The sequence below is a fragment of the Puma concolor genome, chromosome D2 (assembly GCF_028749965.1).
Source record: "Puma concolor isolate L17-30 chromosome D2, mPumCon1.1.hap2, whole genome shotgun sequence".
In the NCBI taxonomy this organism is placed as follows: Eukaryota; Metazoa; Chordata; class Mammalia; order Carnivora; family Felidae; genus Puma; species Puma concolor.
Genome location: NC_141677.1, coordinates 18,575,898 through 18,595,083, shown reverse-complemented (window position 1 = coordinate 18,595,083; position 19,186 = coordinate 18,575,898). Strand labels below are relative to the sequence as shown.

The 19,186-nt window shown below is 45.6% G+C and overlaps 2 protein-coding genes across 7 annotated transcripts in view; one reads left to right on the top strand and one right to left on the bottom strand.

The window, feature by feature from the left end:
* The window catches only part of TAF5L (TATA-box binding protein associated factor 5 like), a 34,536-nt gene extending 19,812 nt beyond the window's left edge, over positions 1-14,724 (bottom strand). The window contains exons 1-2 of one of the 4 annotated variants that reach the window (XM_086679709.1): positions 14,476-14,724; positions 4,091-4,235 (exon numbers count right to left, since the gene is read on the bottom strand). In XM_086679709.1, the coding sequence (XP_086535835.1) occupies positions 4,091-4,232 (142 nt within the window). In that variant the 5' untranslated portion in view covers positions 4,233-4,235; positions 14,476-14,724. Of the gene's footprint in view, positions 1-4,090; positions 4,236-14,086; positions 14,217-14,475 lie in introns of those variants that run through there. The other 3 variants (XM_086679712.1, XM_086679710.1, XM_086679711.1) reach the window with 3 other exon arrangements.
* The window catches only part of URB2 (URB2 ribosome biogenesis homolog), a 30,068-nt gene continuing 25,321 nt past the window's right edge, over positions 14,440-19,186 (top strand). Inside the window, exons 1-4 of one of the 3 annotated variants that reach the window (XR_015241592.1) lie at positions 14,440-14,909; positions 15,563-15,632; positions 16,638-16,782; positions 18,769-18,945. Coding sequence is in view for 2 of the 3 variants with exons in the window: in XM_086679707.1 (XP_086535833.1) it covers positions 16,657-16,782; positions 18,769-18,945 (303 nt within the window). In the remaining variant the exon portion in view is untranslated. Of the gene's footprint in view, positions 16,783-18,768; positions 18,946-19,186 lie in introns of all 3 variants that reach the window. The other 2 variants (XM_086679707.1, XM_086679708.1) reach the window with 2 other exon arrangements.

The following is a 19,186-nucleotide window of genomic DNA, read 5'->3' as shown; positions in this document are numbered from 1 at the left end:
GGGATGGGAAACACAATTATTAATCCAATATGTGGCAGGATGGATGGACGAGGGTGTTGAGTACGCATCAGTAGCAATGGACATTTCAGTACGTTTTCAAAGTATGCTGGGACTTCTGGTTAAATATGACCAAGTGATGACACCTATGTATCTCCTCTCCTTCCCGATACCCAAAATAAAATGACAGTGGAGGAATGAAAAGGTATAAAGCACAGAGAAAGGTGAGTGAGAGGACAGGTCCATAAATTCATGAGAGACCTATCTGAAAGCATCTGACCCCATGTTCTGACATCCTACAAGAAGGTACCTTGGTGTGGGTCTATTTTCAACCACCGTGATGAACACTTAGTGGGCCCTTTCAATTAAAATTCATGTCTCTTGGTTCTTTTTTCTTTTTTTTTAATGTTTACTTATTTTTGAAAGAAAGAGAGCAAGCAGGGGTGGGGCAGAGAGAGGAGAGGGACAGAGGATCTGAAGCAGGATCTGTGCTAACAGCAGAGAGCCCGATGCGGGGCTTGAACTGTGAGATTATGATCTGAGCCAAAGTCAGACACTTAACCGACTGAGCCACCCAGGTGCCCCCTCATGTCTCTTGGTTCTGAGAAATTTTGTGATTCCGTTTCCTTTCTGGGACCCCTACTATTTCTTTCTTCTTCCACCCCCCCCCCTCCTTTTAAGTAAGCACCAGGCCCAATGTGGGGCTCAAACGAACGACCCCGAGATCAAGAGTCACATGCTGTACCAACTGAGCCAGCTATGCACCCCTGGAAACCCTACGATTTCAAGGTTAGATCTCGTTTCCTCAACTTTCAGCCTTCCTACTGATTTTTCATTTTTACTACCCTGTAGTTAAATTTACCAAATTTCTTGCTGTTCTCTGAATGTTCTTTGTTTTTTTAAAAGTAGCATTCTCTTCTTGTTTCGAGGCGATCATTGAAGGTATTTTTGAAGTTTTCTTCTCTCAGCTGTCTGCTTCATCCAAATTGCTTCTCACGGTTTCTTTCCACATCTCCTTTTCACAGAGGGTATGGTAGGTTCTTTCATGGCTGAAAGTGAGGCCCTACAGAGCTGACAGAAACTTCGTATGCTTATCACCCAGCATGACTTGGATGGGCTATTTCCCAATGTCAATGTCTTTGTAGGTCTTCTGTCTTGGGCAGGTCAGATTCACCAGGGAAGAATCTGTAATCACCTTCCTGAAGGATATGTGACTGGCTACTGGTATTCTGGGCAGCAGAATGTGGGCAAGAAGGCTGGAGTCTTAAATTCTTTTTTTTTTTTTTTTTTTTAATGTTTATCTATTTTTGAGAGAGAGAGAAACGGAGCATGAGTGGAGGAGGGGCAGAGAGTGAGGGACACAGAATCGGAAGCAGGCTCCAGGCTCTGAGCTGTCAGCACAGAGCCCGATGCGGGGCTCGAACCCATGAACCACGACATCATGCCCTGAGCCAAAGTCGGATGCTTAAAACCGACTGAGCCATCCAGGCACCCCAAGAAGGCTGGAGTCTTAATATTCAGTACGTAGACATGCACTTAGTCTCCATACTATGAATTTATGCTTTCTAAGAAGAAAAACGACATTCCCTCACCCTTTCTGTGGGAGGAGGGAGACACTGGGGAAAGGTGGCTGGGGGCCGCGGGAGCCATCTTTAATAATCTGGATGAAACATTAACAGATTTCAGAAAATGGAATATAATGTAGGAGTGGAATCTAATGCAGCAGGTCTGAAGCAGCCACAACATAAAATGTACAGGGAGGGGGTACAGATGAGAAGTCAGTGTGCCCCACTGGAACTCAGAGCGACAGCCTAAAGCAGGAGACTATGCTGCACATGGAAGAAGGGGACTCCTTTCTGTCCTCCATGAGGCTCCCAACTTGAGTTAACCAGTCACCAAGTCCTGTAAGTTCCTCAGATCTTTCCTCTCCTCTCCACTGTTACCGCGTCCTTAACTCAGGTCGTCCTCACTTTTCACTGGATTATTCTGTGGCCTTGTAAGTGGTTTCCCTGGTTCTACCCTGGGCCTTCCCCAAACACCACAGCCACCAAAGTGATCTTTCCATAATTCACATTTGAGAATTTAGATACCCTCCTTCCACTGGCCCCTGGTGAACTCCTAATGGTTCTTTTGAAACCTAGCTCATCCCTTCTATTTACTAACCCCTGACTGTATGCTAGGAACCACGAGACCTTTTTCTTTTCAATTAATTAATTTTTAAGGGAGAGAGAGAGAGCGCGCGCGAGTGCACATATGTGAGTGGGGGAGGGGCAGAGGAAGAGGGAGAAAGAGAATCTTAAGTAGGCTCCATGTCTGGTGTGGAGCCTGATGCGGGGCTTGATCTCATGACGGTGAGACCATGACCTGAGCTGAAATCGAGAGTCAGATGCTTAACTGAGCCGCTCAGGCGTCCCAACCACGAGACCTTTGGGAAGCAATCCTTGACCTGCTAGGCTAATTGAGACGACCATCGTCTTTGTCCCTACAGAACCTGAGGCATTCTCCCTTTGTGGAACTTACTACATCATACCCTCCTATCATCAGTGATTTATCTGCCTCATTTCCTGGCTACAATGTTAAGCTCTTTAGGAGCTAGGATCCTAACCTTAGTTATCTCTAGGACTTTTCAGCACCTGGCAATAGCAGATATTCAATAGGTGGTCTGCTGAATGAAGACATATTATTCAGATTGCTCAACTGACAGAAAGACCTCGGACAAAATCTTAGGATGATCACATTTCATGTTTCTCACATTTCTTGGTGGTTTTCCAGGGACAACAGAGACCTTCCTAGGAAGCCATTATGTCTTAACTAAGGCAACTAAGAGTCATGTTCTGGAAGTCTGTGTAATAGCTCTTGCTTCTATCTTCTACCAACAACTGCAGAGAATTACTGTTCCCAGGTTCTAATGAATACAGGGCAGCCGGAGATGATTAATGCACACCAAGGGCTGTGATGGCAAGTTTACAAGGAATTACTCTGGCGCTATAAACTGGCCATCCTACTAGAAATAATAAGGCATGTAGTAATTTATTCCACGTCTGTCATCTGGCTCCGTTCTTGTCGAGGGTAACCCAGTCTGAAAGAAAGGAAGAACGGAGTGGATTTGATGCTGAGGAACAGGAAGGCAGATGCCTGACTGGGCTACTTCTACGGTCTCGGGGGGAGTCAGGAACCACCCCTTTGAGGACACCCTCAGGTTTTTACCGTCCCATCATTCTTCCTCTACAGCAATGGCAACATACCCTAAGAGCACGCAGGGTCTGGCTTCATGATTTTGGAGGTAATACAGGGAGGCAGAGGAAGCTGCTGCTACCAGTATGGAGGCTGAAACCATTAAGGGAAGGAGGAGGTGGAGGCAGATACTCAGAAGAGCAGAACGAAGTGCAAGAATAAAAAAGAGAAGAGTCCAGTCTGAGCAGATAAGAGGAATCAGGGCTATGCTGGAGAAGTCACTGCAATGTCGAACTCCACCTGCAGCCATTAAAGGGCACAGTCACCCTAAAAACACTGCAGCCATTCGTTTTTTCCCCCCAAATCTCCAGTACACGAATCCAATAGAAGAAAATTCTATTACATAAAAACCGAACTGACAGCATAGCTAAGTAATAAGTGTTTGTTACTCTGGACAGATTTAAGACACTTTTTTTTTCCCCCCGAAAAAGCATCTGATTTCAAAACAAGAAACAACACCCAAATTTAGAACTTCAGGAGCATATCTAGGATGCCAATCTTTCCAACCACTGGTCCCAAAGTATTCGTTCACCCAGCAAACCTGACTCCCGTGGGCCAGGCTCCGGGCTACAGCAGAGGGATGAGTGCAGGAAGGGGACAGAAACCCTGGCCCTCCGGGTCCTGTCGCATGGGAGTTCACAGAAGGACAGGTCGCACGTAACATCAGATACAGACAAAACCACTTAGAATTCCGAGGCGGGATGGATTACGACAGGAGGCTTCTAGGAGCGGCTTTGAAGGGTAGATAGCATCTCTGAAGGCCAGCACCATCATCTGGTGGTGCCCACCGAGGCCTCCGGAGAAGTGTGACCTGTCACGGACACTCCGGCCCCCCCCCCCAGAGCGGGCCCGCGGGTACCTGTGAGGTTGGCTGCCATCTCCTCAGCAGTCTGTGACAGCCGCAGTCCTTGCTTTAGGGGACCATCGGAGTCCACATACTGCCGGCGTTTGAGGTAGCAGGACACTGCCATCTGAATCTGCTCGGTGCGCATTCGTTTCATGACCTTCAGAGGGAACCACAGAACACTGAGGCATTTGCGAGATCGGCCAACCCAACGAGGACATCACATGGGTAAAATAAGGAGACAGACCAGCCACGTGGCTAAGCAAGTGACCTAGTTGAGACAAAGCAAAGTTCCTTCATTACTAACCTGGGGCACTCTCCATTTTGTCCATTTTCTCGACAGTCATACGGTCACCTTCAATTACGGACAACAGGAATGTCACCGAGGATAACACCCCATGGATCCCCCCCCCCCCAAACTTCATTTTATACTATGATTTCACTCTTTCTGGTGGAGCTTTTCATCAGGGTTGCTAACAGGGGACCAGGTCAATCCCAGAGTCTTTTATTTCGCCTACTCGGGGAGAGAGGTGTTAGTTGGCAGTGAACCAGCTAATAAAGCGGGCAGGAGGCAATGCAAAATCGAAGATCTGAGAAATTCAGAAACTGGATGAATAGATGTTGAGGAAGTGAGAAATTTATAGGGAGGAGAGGAAGGCTGTGTTTTTCCAAATAGGAGAAGGCTGGCAGCACCACGTCCAAGATTTGAGGAATGTGTTTTCGTTGTAATCACATTATTGACCTCTCTTACTCTTTATTTATAACCTCGGGCACAGAAAAGCATCAACATGGTGAGAGAGTATGTATACGCGGTAAATGTCTCACGAATTCATACAAGAAAGGAAAGGAAATGAAGCGCACCAAAGAGGGGTAAATGACTTTTGATAATTCATGCCAATTTGAGGGTTCCCCTCCAAAGGACTATTTTCCTTGACTACTAAATTGATTATAACGAGTAACAGGACGTGCCATGGTCTCAGATGCTACTTTGCCAGGAGTACACGGCACCGTAGTCCATGTGGCCAATGACCACGATGAGTTCTGCATGTTCCCTTTGGTCACGTAAAAATGGAGCGCATGTAACATTAGCCACACACATGGGACTGTCCCCATCACCGCGATCTTCTCTAAACCAAGGGCTCCCAATGTTTTCTGTGGAAGATCCGCTTTTGGTAACTCATTTGGGTGTGTTTGAGTTTTTTTGTTTCAATGACATGCACTGGCCTTCTTTGTGATTTCCTCCGTTCTCTTTTAGGATTTGAAATTCCTCCCGTTCCAGAAATCTGCCTTTTTTTTCCCCTTTAAACATTTCAAAATATTTTATTTGCATCTAATTTTATCTGTCTGCAATTCTAGTGTATAATGTGTGCTGAATAACCAAACATTTACACAGATACCGTAGCAACAAACTGTTCTAAAGTCATTTGCAAAAATATTTCTTTCTTTCCAAACTGATTTGTGGTGGCCCTTTTAAAATAAACTCTGAAGGTCTGCCTTTCAATTCCGGAAAAGTCAGACAACAGAACAAACAGGGAAGGCTGGGGATACACGCACTAAAACATATACATCTATACAAAAATATAAATGTTAGGACATCATAAATATGTATAAACTATAAATATGTTTAACTCCATTTATAGAAAAATTATATCCCCCATGCATTTCAGTTTTGGATTACCAAAGACAGTACAATATCACTCGCTAAAAAAGAAGGGAAAGGAATGTCAACCAGGAACACTGCTCTAAGCATTCATCTGTCCATCAATGAAGGTAGATAATTGTTTTTTGGAGATTACTAATAGGCATTACTGTATCATTTTGACTGTATCAGGGATTCTCTCTGGTTCTCTAACCTGGCCATACCTAGAACCTCTTGTGACTGTGCGTGTAAATAATTTCAGCCCTGGAGATTCTGATTCGATGTTATATTTAGAGAAAAACAATGAAATGCACACAGAGACTGTGACGATACTGCCCTTTCCCAGTCTGGCCCAAAGTCGGGACTAGTCAAATCCAACCAGCTCCCAATTTCCCAACCCGTGCCACGCCCCCATGCCCCAGGATGCTTGCTAAAGCTGCTTTCAATCTAACTTCAAGAGCTCAGAGTCCCCAAACTCTTCAAAAGCAGCCCGATTCCTTGTGTTTTAGCTGAGACTAACATTTTCAGATTTCCTACTGCCCATCTCTTGTCACCACGGGAATGCATGCTTATATCAATGGGTGTCCCTTAGTGCTCCAAACAAGGTGGGAGTAAGAGATCACCTCTCTAATGGGAAGAAACCGTGCATGTGGAAGACACAGAAAGACCGACAGAGAGAACAGACCCTGCAATGACACATGTCCTCACAGCGGGGCCATGCTTATGCACATCTGAGGAGGAGGGGACAAAATATGAAAGGTATGGAAGAGCAAATAGGAGAATGAACAATAGCAAAAAAAAAAAAAAAAAAATGGCCCTATTTGGGAATTGCTAGAAACTAGTTTATAGATATTGATTCTAATGAATCTGTCTCAATTAGCTGCCCCAAATGGCAGTTTCTCTGAACCCAAACCACTATGTATGACAAGGGACCTTTCCTGAGGGTGGGCGGTGAGCCAACTGTAGGGCCAAGGACCTTAACAGCAAGAATGCTGGCATTGACTCTCTTTTACAACTGCACTCAACAGAAATACCAGAGGCATGATCCAATCGACTTAACTGAATTTGATTCCAATGCACACATATTTCAGATGAAGTAGATAAATAATGAAGAGTTCTGTGGAGAAACCAGTTCCCCTCCCCCTACTGATTTCCGTAATACCAATACCCATACATGGACACAAAAGAGAGAGAGAGAGAGAGAGAGAGAGAGAGAGAACTCCTTAAAATAGACCTGTCTTTTGAGAGACTCAGACATGAGACGAACACTGCAATTTCAAGTTACTTGCTTAGCTATTCTCAGAATTATACAATCTTTTAAATTTAAAGTAAATTTGGATACAATTACATCTTTGTTAAAACTTCAAAATTTCCCACAACATTCCGTTTTACGTAATATCTTAACTTTTAAAGGCAAAAACAGATGACTGCATACCTTTCTTTTCACGCCATATTTGTATTTCTAGAAATTAAAATGGGGATTCTGACACAATATGTATCTATTTCTTGTATATCAATAGTTGCATACTGTTTAACTAATACTTTAACAAAGTTGCTACATAAAATCAAGATGTGACCATCTTCCCCTCTCGAAGTAGCAACAGCGCAGGAAAAACCACAGCCACACTCTTGATATTTAACTTCAGAAATAGGGAGAGGCAAAGACACCTGGAAACCAGGCACACTCTTAAGAAGATGGGGCTGCAGCCAAGTAAATTTCTTATTGGTTACAGACTGCAACCTAACCCCATCCACTTATGTTCAAACATACATGTTGGTGAGGGGTGCTAGGAGAGACACCCCCAGCCCACCAAGTCAAGGGCTAGGTGGGCGAAGGACTCACAATTCCATGAAAGGCCAATAGACTACTGTTTGCACAGCACCTCCTGGGTAAGGTGGCAGCTTTGAGTGAGTTCAAAATAAACCCAGGCAGGGGCGCCTGGGTGGCTCAGCCGGTTGAGCGTCTGACTTCAGGTCATGATCTCACGCTCCATGAGTTCGAGCCCCACGTCGGGCTCTGTGCTGACAGCTCAGAGCCTGGAGCCCACTTCAGATTCTGTGTCTCCCCTCTCTTTGCCCCTCCCCTGCTCATGCTGTCTCTGTCTCAAAAATAAAAATTAAAAAACAAAACACGGGGCGCCTGGGTGGCTCAGTCGGTTAAGCGTCCGACTTCGGCTCAGGTCACGATCTCGCGGTCCGCGAGTTCGAGCCCCGCGTCGGGCTCTGGGCTGATGGCTCAGAGCCTGGAGCCTGCTTCCGATTCTGTGTTTCCCTCTCTCTCTGCCCCTCCCCCGTTCATGCTGTGTCTCTCTCTGTCTCAAAAATAAATAAACGTTAAAAAAAAATTAAAAAAAAATAAATAAAAATAAAAAACAAAACACAAAATAAATCCAGGCAAACTCACCACCACCATTCTCCAATCAGCTCCCTAAATGAGCCCACTGGCAGGTGGCTAGGGGTGTGTGTGAGTGTGCTTTGAAGCAAAAGTATTCCAATTATACATTTAGGCTTCAAACAGGTAAAAATGATTGTGCATTTTTTGTTAAATGGCATGTAAAGTGCCTACTGGGTACTCAGATATATTAGTTCTTTTTTCTTTACTTGCAGTACTATAGACGCAGTATCTATCAAAAGGTCATTCGAAGGAGGATTTAGAAAGCTAGCTTTTGCATTAATCATCATGGTAAAGTGTATTCAATTACCTTTGTGAAAATATAAAGCACAGATGACAAGTGAGCCGCAGTACACTCAGTTTTAGTTAATACCTCATATAATGTTAACATTACGATGGCCTTTCATATTCGATCTGTGCTCCCAGACTGACACGAATATACTTGAACGAGAAGCTGTGCTCTTTCTTATGGTGCCCCAAGAAACAGACGGCACGAAGATAAGGCTCAGTGCTGAGGGCTGAGGATGCAATGCAGCACCTGGAGGTTCTTTGGGGCTGGGGTGGGGGATGGGGAGAACTCACACAACTAGGTGGACAGATGCCCCTAGGAATTGCTTTTCTCCAACATCAGCTGGGACCTCTACGATGTTCCAGATGTTTTTTTCTCACCAACTAGTTTCTTTCCCTATAGCTTCTCACCCAGCCGTTCCAAAACGGCACCAGCCTCTTTATCCAACCAACTGACCCTGCTTCCCACCTCAGCAGGCTATTTACTAAGACTTGAGATTCCTCAACTCTTGCCAAATCAAACAGTCCCTTTCCACACTACCCCACAAGGTCTCTTGGCTGCTGAACGCGCCTCCTCCCTTGAAGCTCCCTCTCCCTTGGTCGCTGCCCCTCCCCCATTCTTGGTCTGCTTCTCATTCTTCACATTCCCTACATCATGACTCTACTTAGAGAAGACTCACACCGTCTCTAGTCGGACCACCTTCCTGAACTCCAGTCTGAGGGACATCTCTACCTAGATGCTGCAAACATCTAAGTTCAACGTGCTCAAATTTACTGTCTTCCTTCAAACCCTCTTCCTTGTCCTACTGCTCCTAGCCAGCTTGGTGATGCCATCGTCTACCACCGAAGCAAAAAACCCAGCCATCGTCTTGAGATTGTTCTTCTCCCTCTCATTTCTAACAGGCCACCAGCTCCTACTGTATATAGAATTCTTTCTTTTTTTTTTTTATTAATTTTTTTTTCAACGTTTATTTATTTTTTGGGACAGAGACAGACAGAGCATGAACGGGGGAGGGGCAGAGAGAGAGGGAGACACAGAATCGGAAACAGGCTCCAGGCTCTGAGCCGTCAGTCCAGAGCCCGACGCGGGGCTCGAACTCCCGGACCGCGAGATCGTGACCTGGCTGAAGTCGGATGCTTAACCGACTGCGCCACCCAGGCGCCCCTATAGAATTCTTTCTTGCAGCCACTGCTGCTACCCCGTCCACTGCAATGTGACAGCACAAATCACTTCTCAACTGCAATGTTCCAATATCCCCCCCACCTCTGGCCCTACCTCAAACCGCCCTCTAGGATGCAGCCAGAGTAGAAGACAGATCTGATTATGCTACTCTCAGGTTTAAAACTGCTATCCCTCTGCCCTAGTGCAGGTTGTCCAGTCCTGCCATCACCGTTCCTTAGCTCGCCCACACAGACGGGAGACTTCCCGGAGGATGGAGCTTTTCTCATCTTTGAAACTTACATGAAGAATAAAGTGAGTGCTGTCTTGCTTCTGTTTGTTGGAATTCGTGACAGTTTACTGTAGGTTCGTGATTTTTCTGAGTTTTTACGAGCCACAAATATTTGCCTCCTGCTTTAAAACTGTTTTACAGCACAGAAGAACTATTTCTATCAAAACTTCACTAACACGGAAGAGTATGGAACAAGAATGGATATCTACATTTACTACGACTTCAGAACGAAAACTTTTCTACGTGCTCTGTTCGCAAACACTATTGTAGACAGGAAAAAAAACCAGAATGGTTTACTCTCAGAGAATAGGGGGAATGTGTCAGGAACAATTTAATGACATTAAGACATTTATGTGTCTCAAGTGGAATTTCATTCTAGAGCAGTACAAGACTTTCTGCAATAATAAAAATGCTCTAAGTCTGCACTGTTCAGTACGGTAGCCACCAGTCATAAAGGGCTAAAGAGCAATTAAACTGTGCCTAGTGCTGAACTTTTATTTTAATTAAATTTAAGTAACCACACGTGGCCGATGTTAACTGTAGTGGACAACACGGTTCTAGAGCATGGCGTTACTTTGTGAAACTCATGTATCAGCATCTAAAAACGCTGATTCACAAAGTTGGGCAAAACACTTCTGATTACTAAATTACCAAATATCCAAAAGTTAGTACAGTTGACCCTTGAACAACATAACTGACCCTGCCCAGCCCCCACTCAAAAATTTGCATATAACTTCTGCCTCTCCCAAAACTTCACTGCTAATATCCTGTAGACTGAAAACCTTACCAATAACAAATACAGTCGATTAGCACATATTTCGTATGAGAATTACATATTGTATTCTCACAATAAAGTAAGCCAGAGAAAAAAAAATGTGATGACAACCACAAGGAAAATATTTATAGTACTGTACTGTCTTTATGGGAAAAAAAATCTGTATATAAGTGGATCCGCACAGTTAAACCTGTGTTGTTCAAAGGTCAGCTGCATTTTGCTAGTAAGACACAACTACCTTTTATTATAACCAAACACTGCAAGGTGACTAAGATACATTTCAATACATTTTACCAGAAGAGTAGCTTATTTGACTGCTCAACAAAGAATTATGAATGGAAGTTCTCCGTGATATTTTCTGAACCCTGCCGGTACACAATGTTCTTTAAACCTTCTAAAAGTTAAAAAATGAGAAAAGGGAATCTGTTTTAGAGAAAAAGATCAACAATTTCTGTGAAATGTCCAAATAGGAGGTTAATCTCAAACCTAAGACAATGATACCCTTGCAAGGAGAAAATTAAGAAGAAATTGTGAGGATTAATTTAAATAAAACCTTTGAGGGCTGTAGATGAAATACTCAAATGTCTGCTTATAATCTTTAACTTACTAACCTACGTGTATTTAAAAATACGTTATAAAAGGCAATAGGTTAATTCATGAAACAATTTTATTCCATTTCACTTTCGTCTTCCACATATCAGTGTCTCTGTGGTCACTTAAGCCCCTCTGAACGATTGAATTCCGTTTTCTAGAGCACATCACCTTCACGTTTGCCAAATCAGCTGCGAAAGAATGCTTTTTGAATCCACACACGATGCTCTCATTGGAAATCTCAACCAACCGAAGCCATCAATACGTATTCAGGAGGGCGGAACATTTTTCAGTCATCACTGACTGTACTGATTCACTGTATAAACATACCAAATTAGCAGCAACTGAGGTTTTGTAGTGCACTATGTATTTCCCAAACAGCATCCTGTTGTTCAAAAACAGAGTAACTGAAGAGTGCCCTGTAATAAATAGGAAAGACTTGAACACGTGGTGACACCCTCTTTACAGACAGATGTTTGCGGGGAGCCTGGCCTCGTAATCAGGTATGTACAGTATATCCTTGAAAACAACTTTTAAGAGGTAAGGCTGCCTGGGATGATCTAAAGGTTTCTTCGTGCCTTTTGCGAATGCTCTCTAAGCTTCCAGATTTGGAAAGAAATGCCTGTCTGCTAAGCAGTCATTTTCCTTTTTGAGTCACAGGCAGACAAAAAGCTGTCAGGACAAGTGGATGGATGGGCCTTCCCTACTTTTAATCCAACCCCGTGCTACTGCAGGCACAATCTTTCCAAAAAGCTAATCTGATGGCAACTGTGCTCAGCTTAAAACCTTTCTACTGCGTCCACCAGCATGGAGGATAAAAAAAAAAAAAAAAAAAAAAGAAAAAAAGCATCAATCTCCATCGTGTCATCTCTAGGTTACTCTGATCCACCTTTGTTTACCCAACTGGTGGGTACCAACCCCGCCTGCTCATGTCAGGGGCTCTGGCCAAGACTCCTCCATTGACGGGAGGCCCTCCCCCCCCCCCCCCCCCCCCCCCCCCCCGCACTGGCACTCCGACCTGGTTAAGGCCTACTCCTCCACACAGCTCAGCTCAGCCCGGTCCACTGCCAAACCCAGGACCAACCTGTTTCACTGCTCACCACACTGGTTCCTACACTACCACTGCTAACACCTAATACTTATTGAGCCTATGCCACTGGCAAGACACTATTTTAAGGGCCACACTCAGATCATCTCCCGTACGCTTCAACAGCCCCGGAAACTAGGTAACATTCCTTGGATAGGAAAGCTGAGGCCCAGAGAAGTTAGACACTACCCTAGGGTTTCACAGTGCCAGGATGGAAACTCAGGTCACCTGGCTTCAGGGTCTGGGCCCTGACCCTTTACAATGTCCTGCTGCCCGAGAAGGTTCCACATGAAAGCAGAGGCTTCTTGACAACAGTGAAGGCTTCCCAGTTGCTCATTGAGAGAATGGTCAGAACAACTGCTACCTGGGAAGCTGCCCCTCACACGCAAGGAGGCTGGAAACGACTTCCAGCAGCATCCACTGGGTGATGTTGGTTTAACAGAGGACCGCTAGGGCTCCCTTCCAGCTAAGACCAATCATCCAAACCAGAACCCCTTCCCTTTCTCCTGGGATGCCCTTCACAGGTGTTACGAAGGACATTTGTTTGTAAGAACAAAACCCCCCAAACCAGTTACTGAGCGCTTAAGTGAGGCCTTCGCCTAGCTTCACAGGGACAGAAGCACATGTAAACCTCACATTTATAGGCAGGAGCAACAAAATCATTCCAAGACACAAGAACCTGATTTATTGTCTGATGATGAAGAAAAAACACTCAAGGCAAGCCCACCCATTGGCTTCCTAGTTTAACACTGCCTTTTCAGAGGCAAGAAGGATTTGTAATTGGCAAAGCGAATCAAAGTTAGCAGGCTTCACATTTTACACGAAGAATTTAGGCCCACAAGGAATCTAAAAGGTATTCTCCCCAAAAGGAAATGGCAATAGCTACTACTTAGTGCTTTCTCTATGTCAGGCATTTTCATATTCCTTATTCCTTTTTTTTGGGGGGGGGCACCCTTTAAGAAACCTACTTTTAAGTTATCAGTCCTCACGTCGTTTTACAGAAGAGGAAGCTAAGGCTCAAAGAGGTTACATGGTTTCAACCTTAGGTCTACAGGGTCATCAAGCGCCATCCACTACTTGAAGTTCCTCGGAAGTTTAAAGATGTGGCACAAACTCCCTTTCCTACTCTCACTTTCAAGCAGGGCTGCGAGCAAGGGGAACGGCCGCCGTGTCCTCCCACCGCACAACTCAGGCAGGTCACGCACTTGTATCACCTAAGAGCAGACAAACTCCACCCTCACTGCTCCTCCGGACACGGCACCCAACTGCTTGTTCGCGGGAGTCCCCATTCCAAGATTTCAATCTGCAAGGTCAGAGTTTAGGTAATTGAAGACGAACGCCGCATGGGATTGGCAGACTTACCTTCTGATCCCAGAACCACACAAGCTGCGAGATCCGCAGTATAACGACACTTTCACAACTGATGGGAGAACTGCATGAAGCTTTCAAGTCCTCCACTTCCGCTAAGTCTAAAATGACACCCACTATTTCTAACCATCAACTGACTTCTGACCGACGCCTCCCCTGATACATTTTCAAAAAGCCCTGGAGCTCCGCGAGTACCGCCTAAGCGCACAAACCTCTTGCTGTCATGAGTTAAGCAACCTCAAAGGCAGCCTTGCAGGTCGGTATCCTCCAGCAGCAACTAGTCTAACTCGAGATCGCCCCCCTGTCACACGCAGAGGTCGATTTCACACCCGGCCACCCGCAAGCACCATGTGCGAAGTTTAATCGTGAGTTCGGCCAAAAGGCATTTCCTTTTTCCTTAAATGAAAAGGAGATGCGGACCTGTGCTCCTGCCCCGGCTGCCCAGCGCTCAGGACCCCTTCCCGGCGGGTGCCCGGCAGCCGCCTCGGCGGGACCCACCCCGAGCAGGAACGCGGAGCCCTCCAGGTGTAGCTGCCGACTGCAGGCCACGCCGCCCGCGGCCGCCTGGGACTCGCAGGCCGAGGGCGGAGGCGCGGCCGCCGCGCCCGCGCACAGCCGGCCCCGCCCGCCCGCCCCGCCCCCACCGCCCCGCCGGCGGGAGCTGCGGGCGCGCGCCCCGCCTAGGCCTCGCCGCGCGCCGCCGCGCCGCCGCCCGCGCGCCCTCCCTCCCGGCCCCCGCCCGCCCGCGCGCGCGCTCGGCTCGCGACCCCCCTCCCCCGGCCCTCCCCGCCCGCGCGCCCCGCACTCACTGAACATCCCAGGCGGCTCCGGCTCCTCCCGCCGCCGCCGCCTCCGGGATCGGGTTGCTTCCGCCTCCGTCGTCTCTGCCGCAGGGTCTCGCTCCGACGGCCGGCTCAGCCGGGCCCCCGCGCCCCGCGCCCTGCCGCCCCCGCGGCGGCGGCTATGGGCGGCCGCTCCATGACTGACTGACACGGAGCGGGCCGCGGGCTGGGCCGCTCGGGCCTCCAACGCGCAACCGTCTCCACCAATGGGCGAGGCGCCTCGGCGCTCTGCTGGCGATGCCTGGCGTGCGCGCCGCCCCGCCCCGCCGCGCCGCCGGCGTCGGGCGGAAGGAGCGCGGGGGCCGGTCCCACGTGGTGGGCCAGTCCGGGAGTCCGGACCTGCGGCCGCCTCCACCGTGCTGCGCCCCGGCCCGCCGTCCCTAAGCGGGGCTGGCCGCCAGGTGAGCTCCTTAACCTGGGGACTGCCCTCCGGCCGCGCCGCCGCCCTGCTCGGGGCGGGGCGGGAGGTGAGCTTCCCTGGGGGCGTCCTCCAGGTGTGCCCCTCACCGAGGGCCGGCCCCGAGGTGAGCCTCCCCCGCGGGGCGGGCGCTACGCCCCGGCCCGCCGTCCCTATCCGGGGTTGGCCTCGAGGTGGGCTCCTTAAGCGGGGAGGGTCCTCCGCCCCGGGTCCGTCCCCGCGCCGCGGACAGCGAGCGCTGCGGAGAGCCGCCTGGGCTCGCTCCTTCGGCAGCCCCTTACGTCGCTCCTCGCTGCTCTCTGGTTCTCGTTGCTTGCTTTCACGATGCGCCGCGGGGTTCCGAGTGTGGCCGCGCTTAGGCTCCCTTTGCGTGGGTACTAACACGGTTTCGCGTTCGGCCTGGTGGTCTTCACGCCCCCTCGCGTAGGCCGCCGGATGGCACCGGGAGCGGAAAGTTGAGCCTCCGGGAGGGTCTTTGTAACCAATTCTGCCGACACTTTTTAAGTACTTTGTAGCTGGTACGTTGGCTTTCTGACACACTGAAGTTACAAGTAAGTTCTTCTTTGAATGGGCACGTGTGGACCTCTTGACAAAATGCGAAAACTGACAGCACTTGACTCTTCTGTTCTCTCATAGAGGGAAGGATGCTGTGCTGATATTAGTGTCCTTCCCGTGGTGGTCGCTCATTCCTTGTATAATTCTGAAGGTAGGTCTGTAGGATTTCAGGCTCCGTAGATTGAAGAAATACAAGTGATCCAGCCCTTGGCATAGCAAATTCTTTCCCTTTGGTAGTATGTCAGAATCATGAAACTGCGATTTTTTTTTGGGGGGGGGTATTGTCCTATTTTGATTTTATTTACAATATTTTAATTTCAGTACCGAGTAGGAAAATGGTTCACTTTTGAGGAACTTGTTTTCTTGTGTATAATGAATATGACTTAATGTGATAGGTTTCCGCCTTTTTTTTTTTTTTTTTAATGACGTTTAGGAAACTCAAAGCTGTATTTACTTCAGGCTTATGGAATTATAGCTGGTCAGTATGCTTGCTTTCCCTTATAATTTTCTTATATCTTATTTTTATAGTTTCAATTGTGTAACTGTATCGAGTCTTTGGAAGCAGAGCATGTCTATAAGCTTACATGTATATAAACAGAATAAAGTTACAGTGGAAAGTTACTGTTGCAGCTGAAATAACAGTACATCTGTTGGGACTGGTTTTATACTATATTTCTTTTCTACTTGGTGACATATTTTCTCCAAAGATTGCTTATTTCTCTCTCTAAACTAGTGGAGCTTGTCACATAGATGATAGTCATATAGATGATACATAGTTGCAGGTGATTTATGCAGACATTTTCAGTCTAAAACCTCACGTGAATCTCCTTTCACAAATAATTTGAATACTTTGGGTTTTGCCCGGTTGTATTCCTGCACATTCACATCGGAGGATATGATGTTTGATCACAGCAGGAATACTGGTACATATGTGAGTGTAATTCTTTTTATGCCTGCTTTTGTCAATTTCCCCCAGAAAATTCATGGGCTAAAGCATTTTATGTATAGATTTATGCCCAATAACTCTGTTGATGTATTTTAGTTCATTAAAATTTTTTTTCAAGGAATATGTATTATGTAGATAATAAGATACATGATGTTCTTTTTTGGTGCCTATTGAGTTTGGCCTTAATATAATATTTTTTTCCATTTTAAATTTTAGATAAAGTGTAGCAATGGCTGCTATTTATTCCGGCATTTCCTTTAAGCTCAAAAGCAAGACAACTTCTTGGGAAGATAAACTAAAACTAGCTCATTTTGCTTGGATTTCCCACCAGTGCGTTCTTCCAAATAAAGAGCAAGTAAGTTTAATGTGAAATTTACCTTTTTGTTTACTACTAAAAAGAACAGTCACTTATATAAATTATGTGTTGAAATTTAATTAAAATTTAAAAAGAAAAAAGGTCGGAAAATAAAACGTGGTTAGAGGTTAAAAGTAATATCAGTAAAAAAAAATGAATGAGTCAAATATTTCATTAGCAGAGATTTTCTGTTACAAAGTCAGTATTTTTTGTGTGTGTGTTTAGAAACTCCTCTTAGAGAGGGAAAGAGCCAAACCATAAGAGACTCTTAAAAACGGAGAATAAACTGAGGGTTGATGGGGGGTGGGAGGGCGGGGAAAGTGGGTGATGGGCATTGAGGAGGGCACCTGTTGGGATGAGCACTGGGTGTTGTATGGAAACCAGTTTGACAATAAATTTCATATTAAAAAAAAAAAAAAGAAACGCCTCTCATATTTCAAATCAACTATATGCATCAGTGAACGAATTGGGAACTGGGTTACAAAAATTAGGATCTGAGTCTGTAGGTAGCTGCATTTGTTTGTGAATCCAAGGTAATGCTCCATAAGCAACTGCTTTTTGGTGATTTGTTAAACAGCTTTGGAATTTGACCCGGTGGGAAGTAGAGAAGCTTTAGTATCTGTAGTAAGCCATTCTAGAAGTAGATTAGGAACCAAGAAAGGCATGTCTTGTTAACATTTTTCAAGCTTATTTGGCAAAAAACAAACAAAAAAAATCCTGTTAATATACTAGAGACACCAGGATGTTGAGCTCATGAAACTGTGTTAACACACACCCATGTGCTAGTATTAAAGAAGACAGCACAAAATGCATCAAAGATGTGTTACATCTATTAAGATGATGATGAGGTCCAGGATGCAGAGCGCTCTCACATCCGGTGGGTTCTAAATTTGGCTGCACCTGAGAATCATCTTAGCTGCTTGATAGTCACCTGGCAGGTGCTACCCAGGGTGAGCTGAAGGCGGAAGTAGCAGTGGCGGTTGGATCAAGGTCTCCGTAGTCTTACGCTGAGAACTATTTTCCCTTTTAGCATCTGTCACTGTTCATACTGTTACAACATTTCTCCTGTCATGATCTGAGGCCTCACCCCTTTGATGAACGTGTTACAGTAATGGAAACTATGCATGTCTGACCACCCCCCTCCCCCCTTCATAAAGCACCTGCATTATTTCGCAGAAGACCGTCTCCGTCTTCTGGATGAGGTAAATAGGCCTAGAGGTTTTACAGGTAACGTGGGAAAGCCAGGACACAAACCTCTGCCTTTTGACTCTGTTTTTGCTTCTGGGTGTGATTCATTTTGAGCGGCCATTCTGAGCAATTGTTGTGCTTCTAACTTTTGAAATTTAGCATAACTCGAGAAGAGTTAGAAGAAATTGTTTAGAGTCTCACTTGAAACTTTTTATTGGCCTCAAATGAAGACAAAATTAGTTTTTTCTGTTTTTATTATTTTATTTATTTGTTTATTTGTTTATTTATTTACTTATTTTTTTTTTGAGAGAGAGTGAGCAAGCAGGGGAGAGGGGCAGAAGGGGAGAGAGGGAGAATCCCAAGCAGGCTCCCTTCTCAGCACGGAGCCCGACCCTGGGATCATGACCTGGGCTGAAATCTAGAGTTGGACGCTCAACCAACTGAGCCACCCAGGTGCCCCTAGTTTTTCTTTTTATCGATTTTATAATAATAAGCATCTTAAGTTACTAGGACATTCTATTATATATAAAATAATATTACTAAAGATAGGTTTTATTTTATTTTTTTTATTTTTTATTTTTTTTTTCAATATATGAAGTTTATTGTCAAATTGGTTTCCATACAACACCCAGTGCTCATCCCAAAAGGTGCCCTCAATACTAAAGGTAGGTTTTAAAAGACAGCTTTTTCTCTGGCAATTGGATTTGGTTATACATGGAACATCCTTATAAATGTTCAGCATCTTTCTTTCTTGGTAAGAAAATATATATTTTCAGAGCCTATTTCTTCCAAATTCAGGTATTACTTGATTGGGCAAGACAGTCATTGGTTGCATTTTATAAGAAAAAACTTGAACTGAAGGAAGACATTGTTGAAAGGCTTTGGATCTATATAGATAATATTCTACACAGCAGAAAACTGCAGAATCTCCTCAAGAATGGAAAGACAATTAACCTTCAGATTTCCCTAGTCAAGGTGATTATCTGTTTCCTGTGTTATCTTGTGTGTGTTAACGTGCATCTCTTGATTTCTGTTAATGCTGTAGGCTCATTTATTTTGGGGTTAATTATTCAAGGTATAGGAAGTATCAAGGTAGAGAAAGAGAAGGAAATAATATTACTAGAATTTTAATAATATACTTATCAAATGCGTTTTGTATGCTCTACACTGTGCTAAGCACTTTGTGCTGTTTAATGTTAAAGGGAAGCTTAGAACT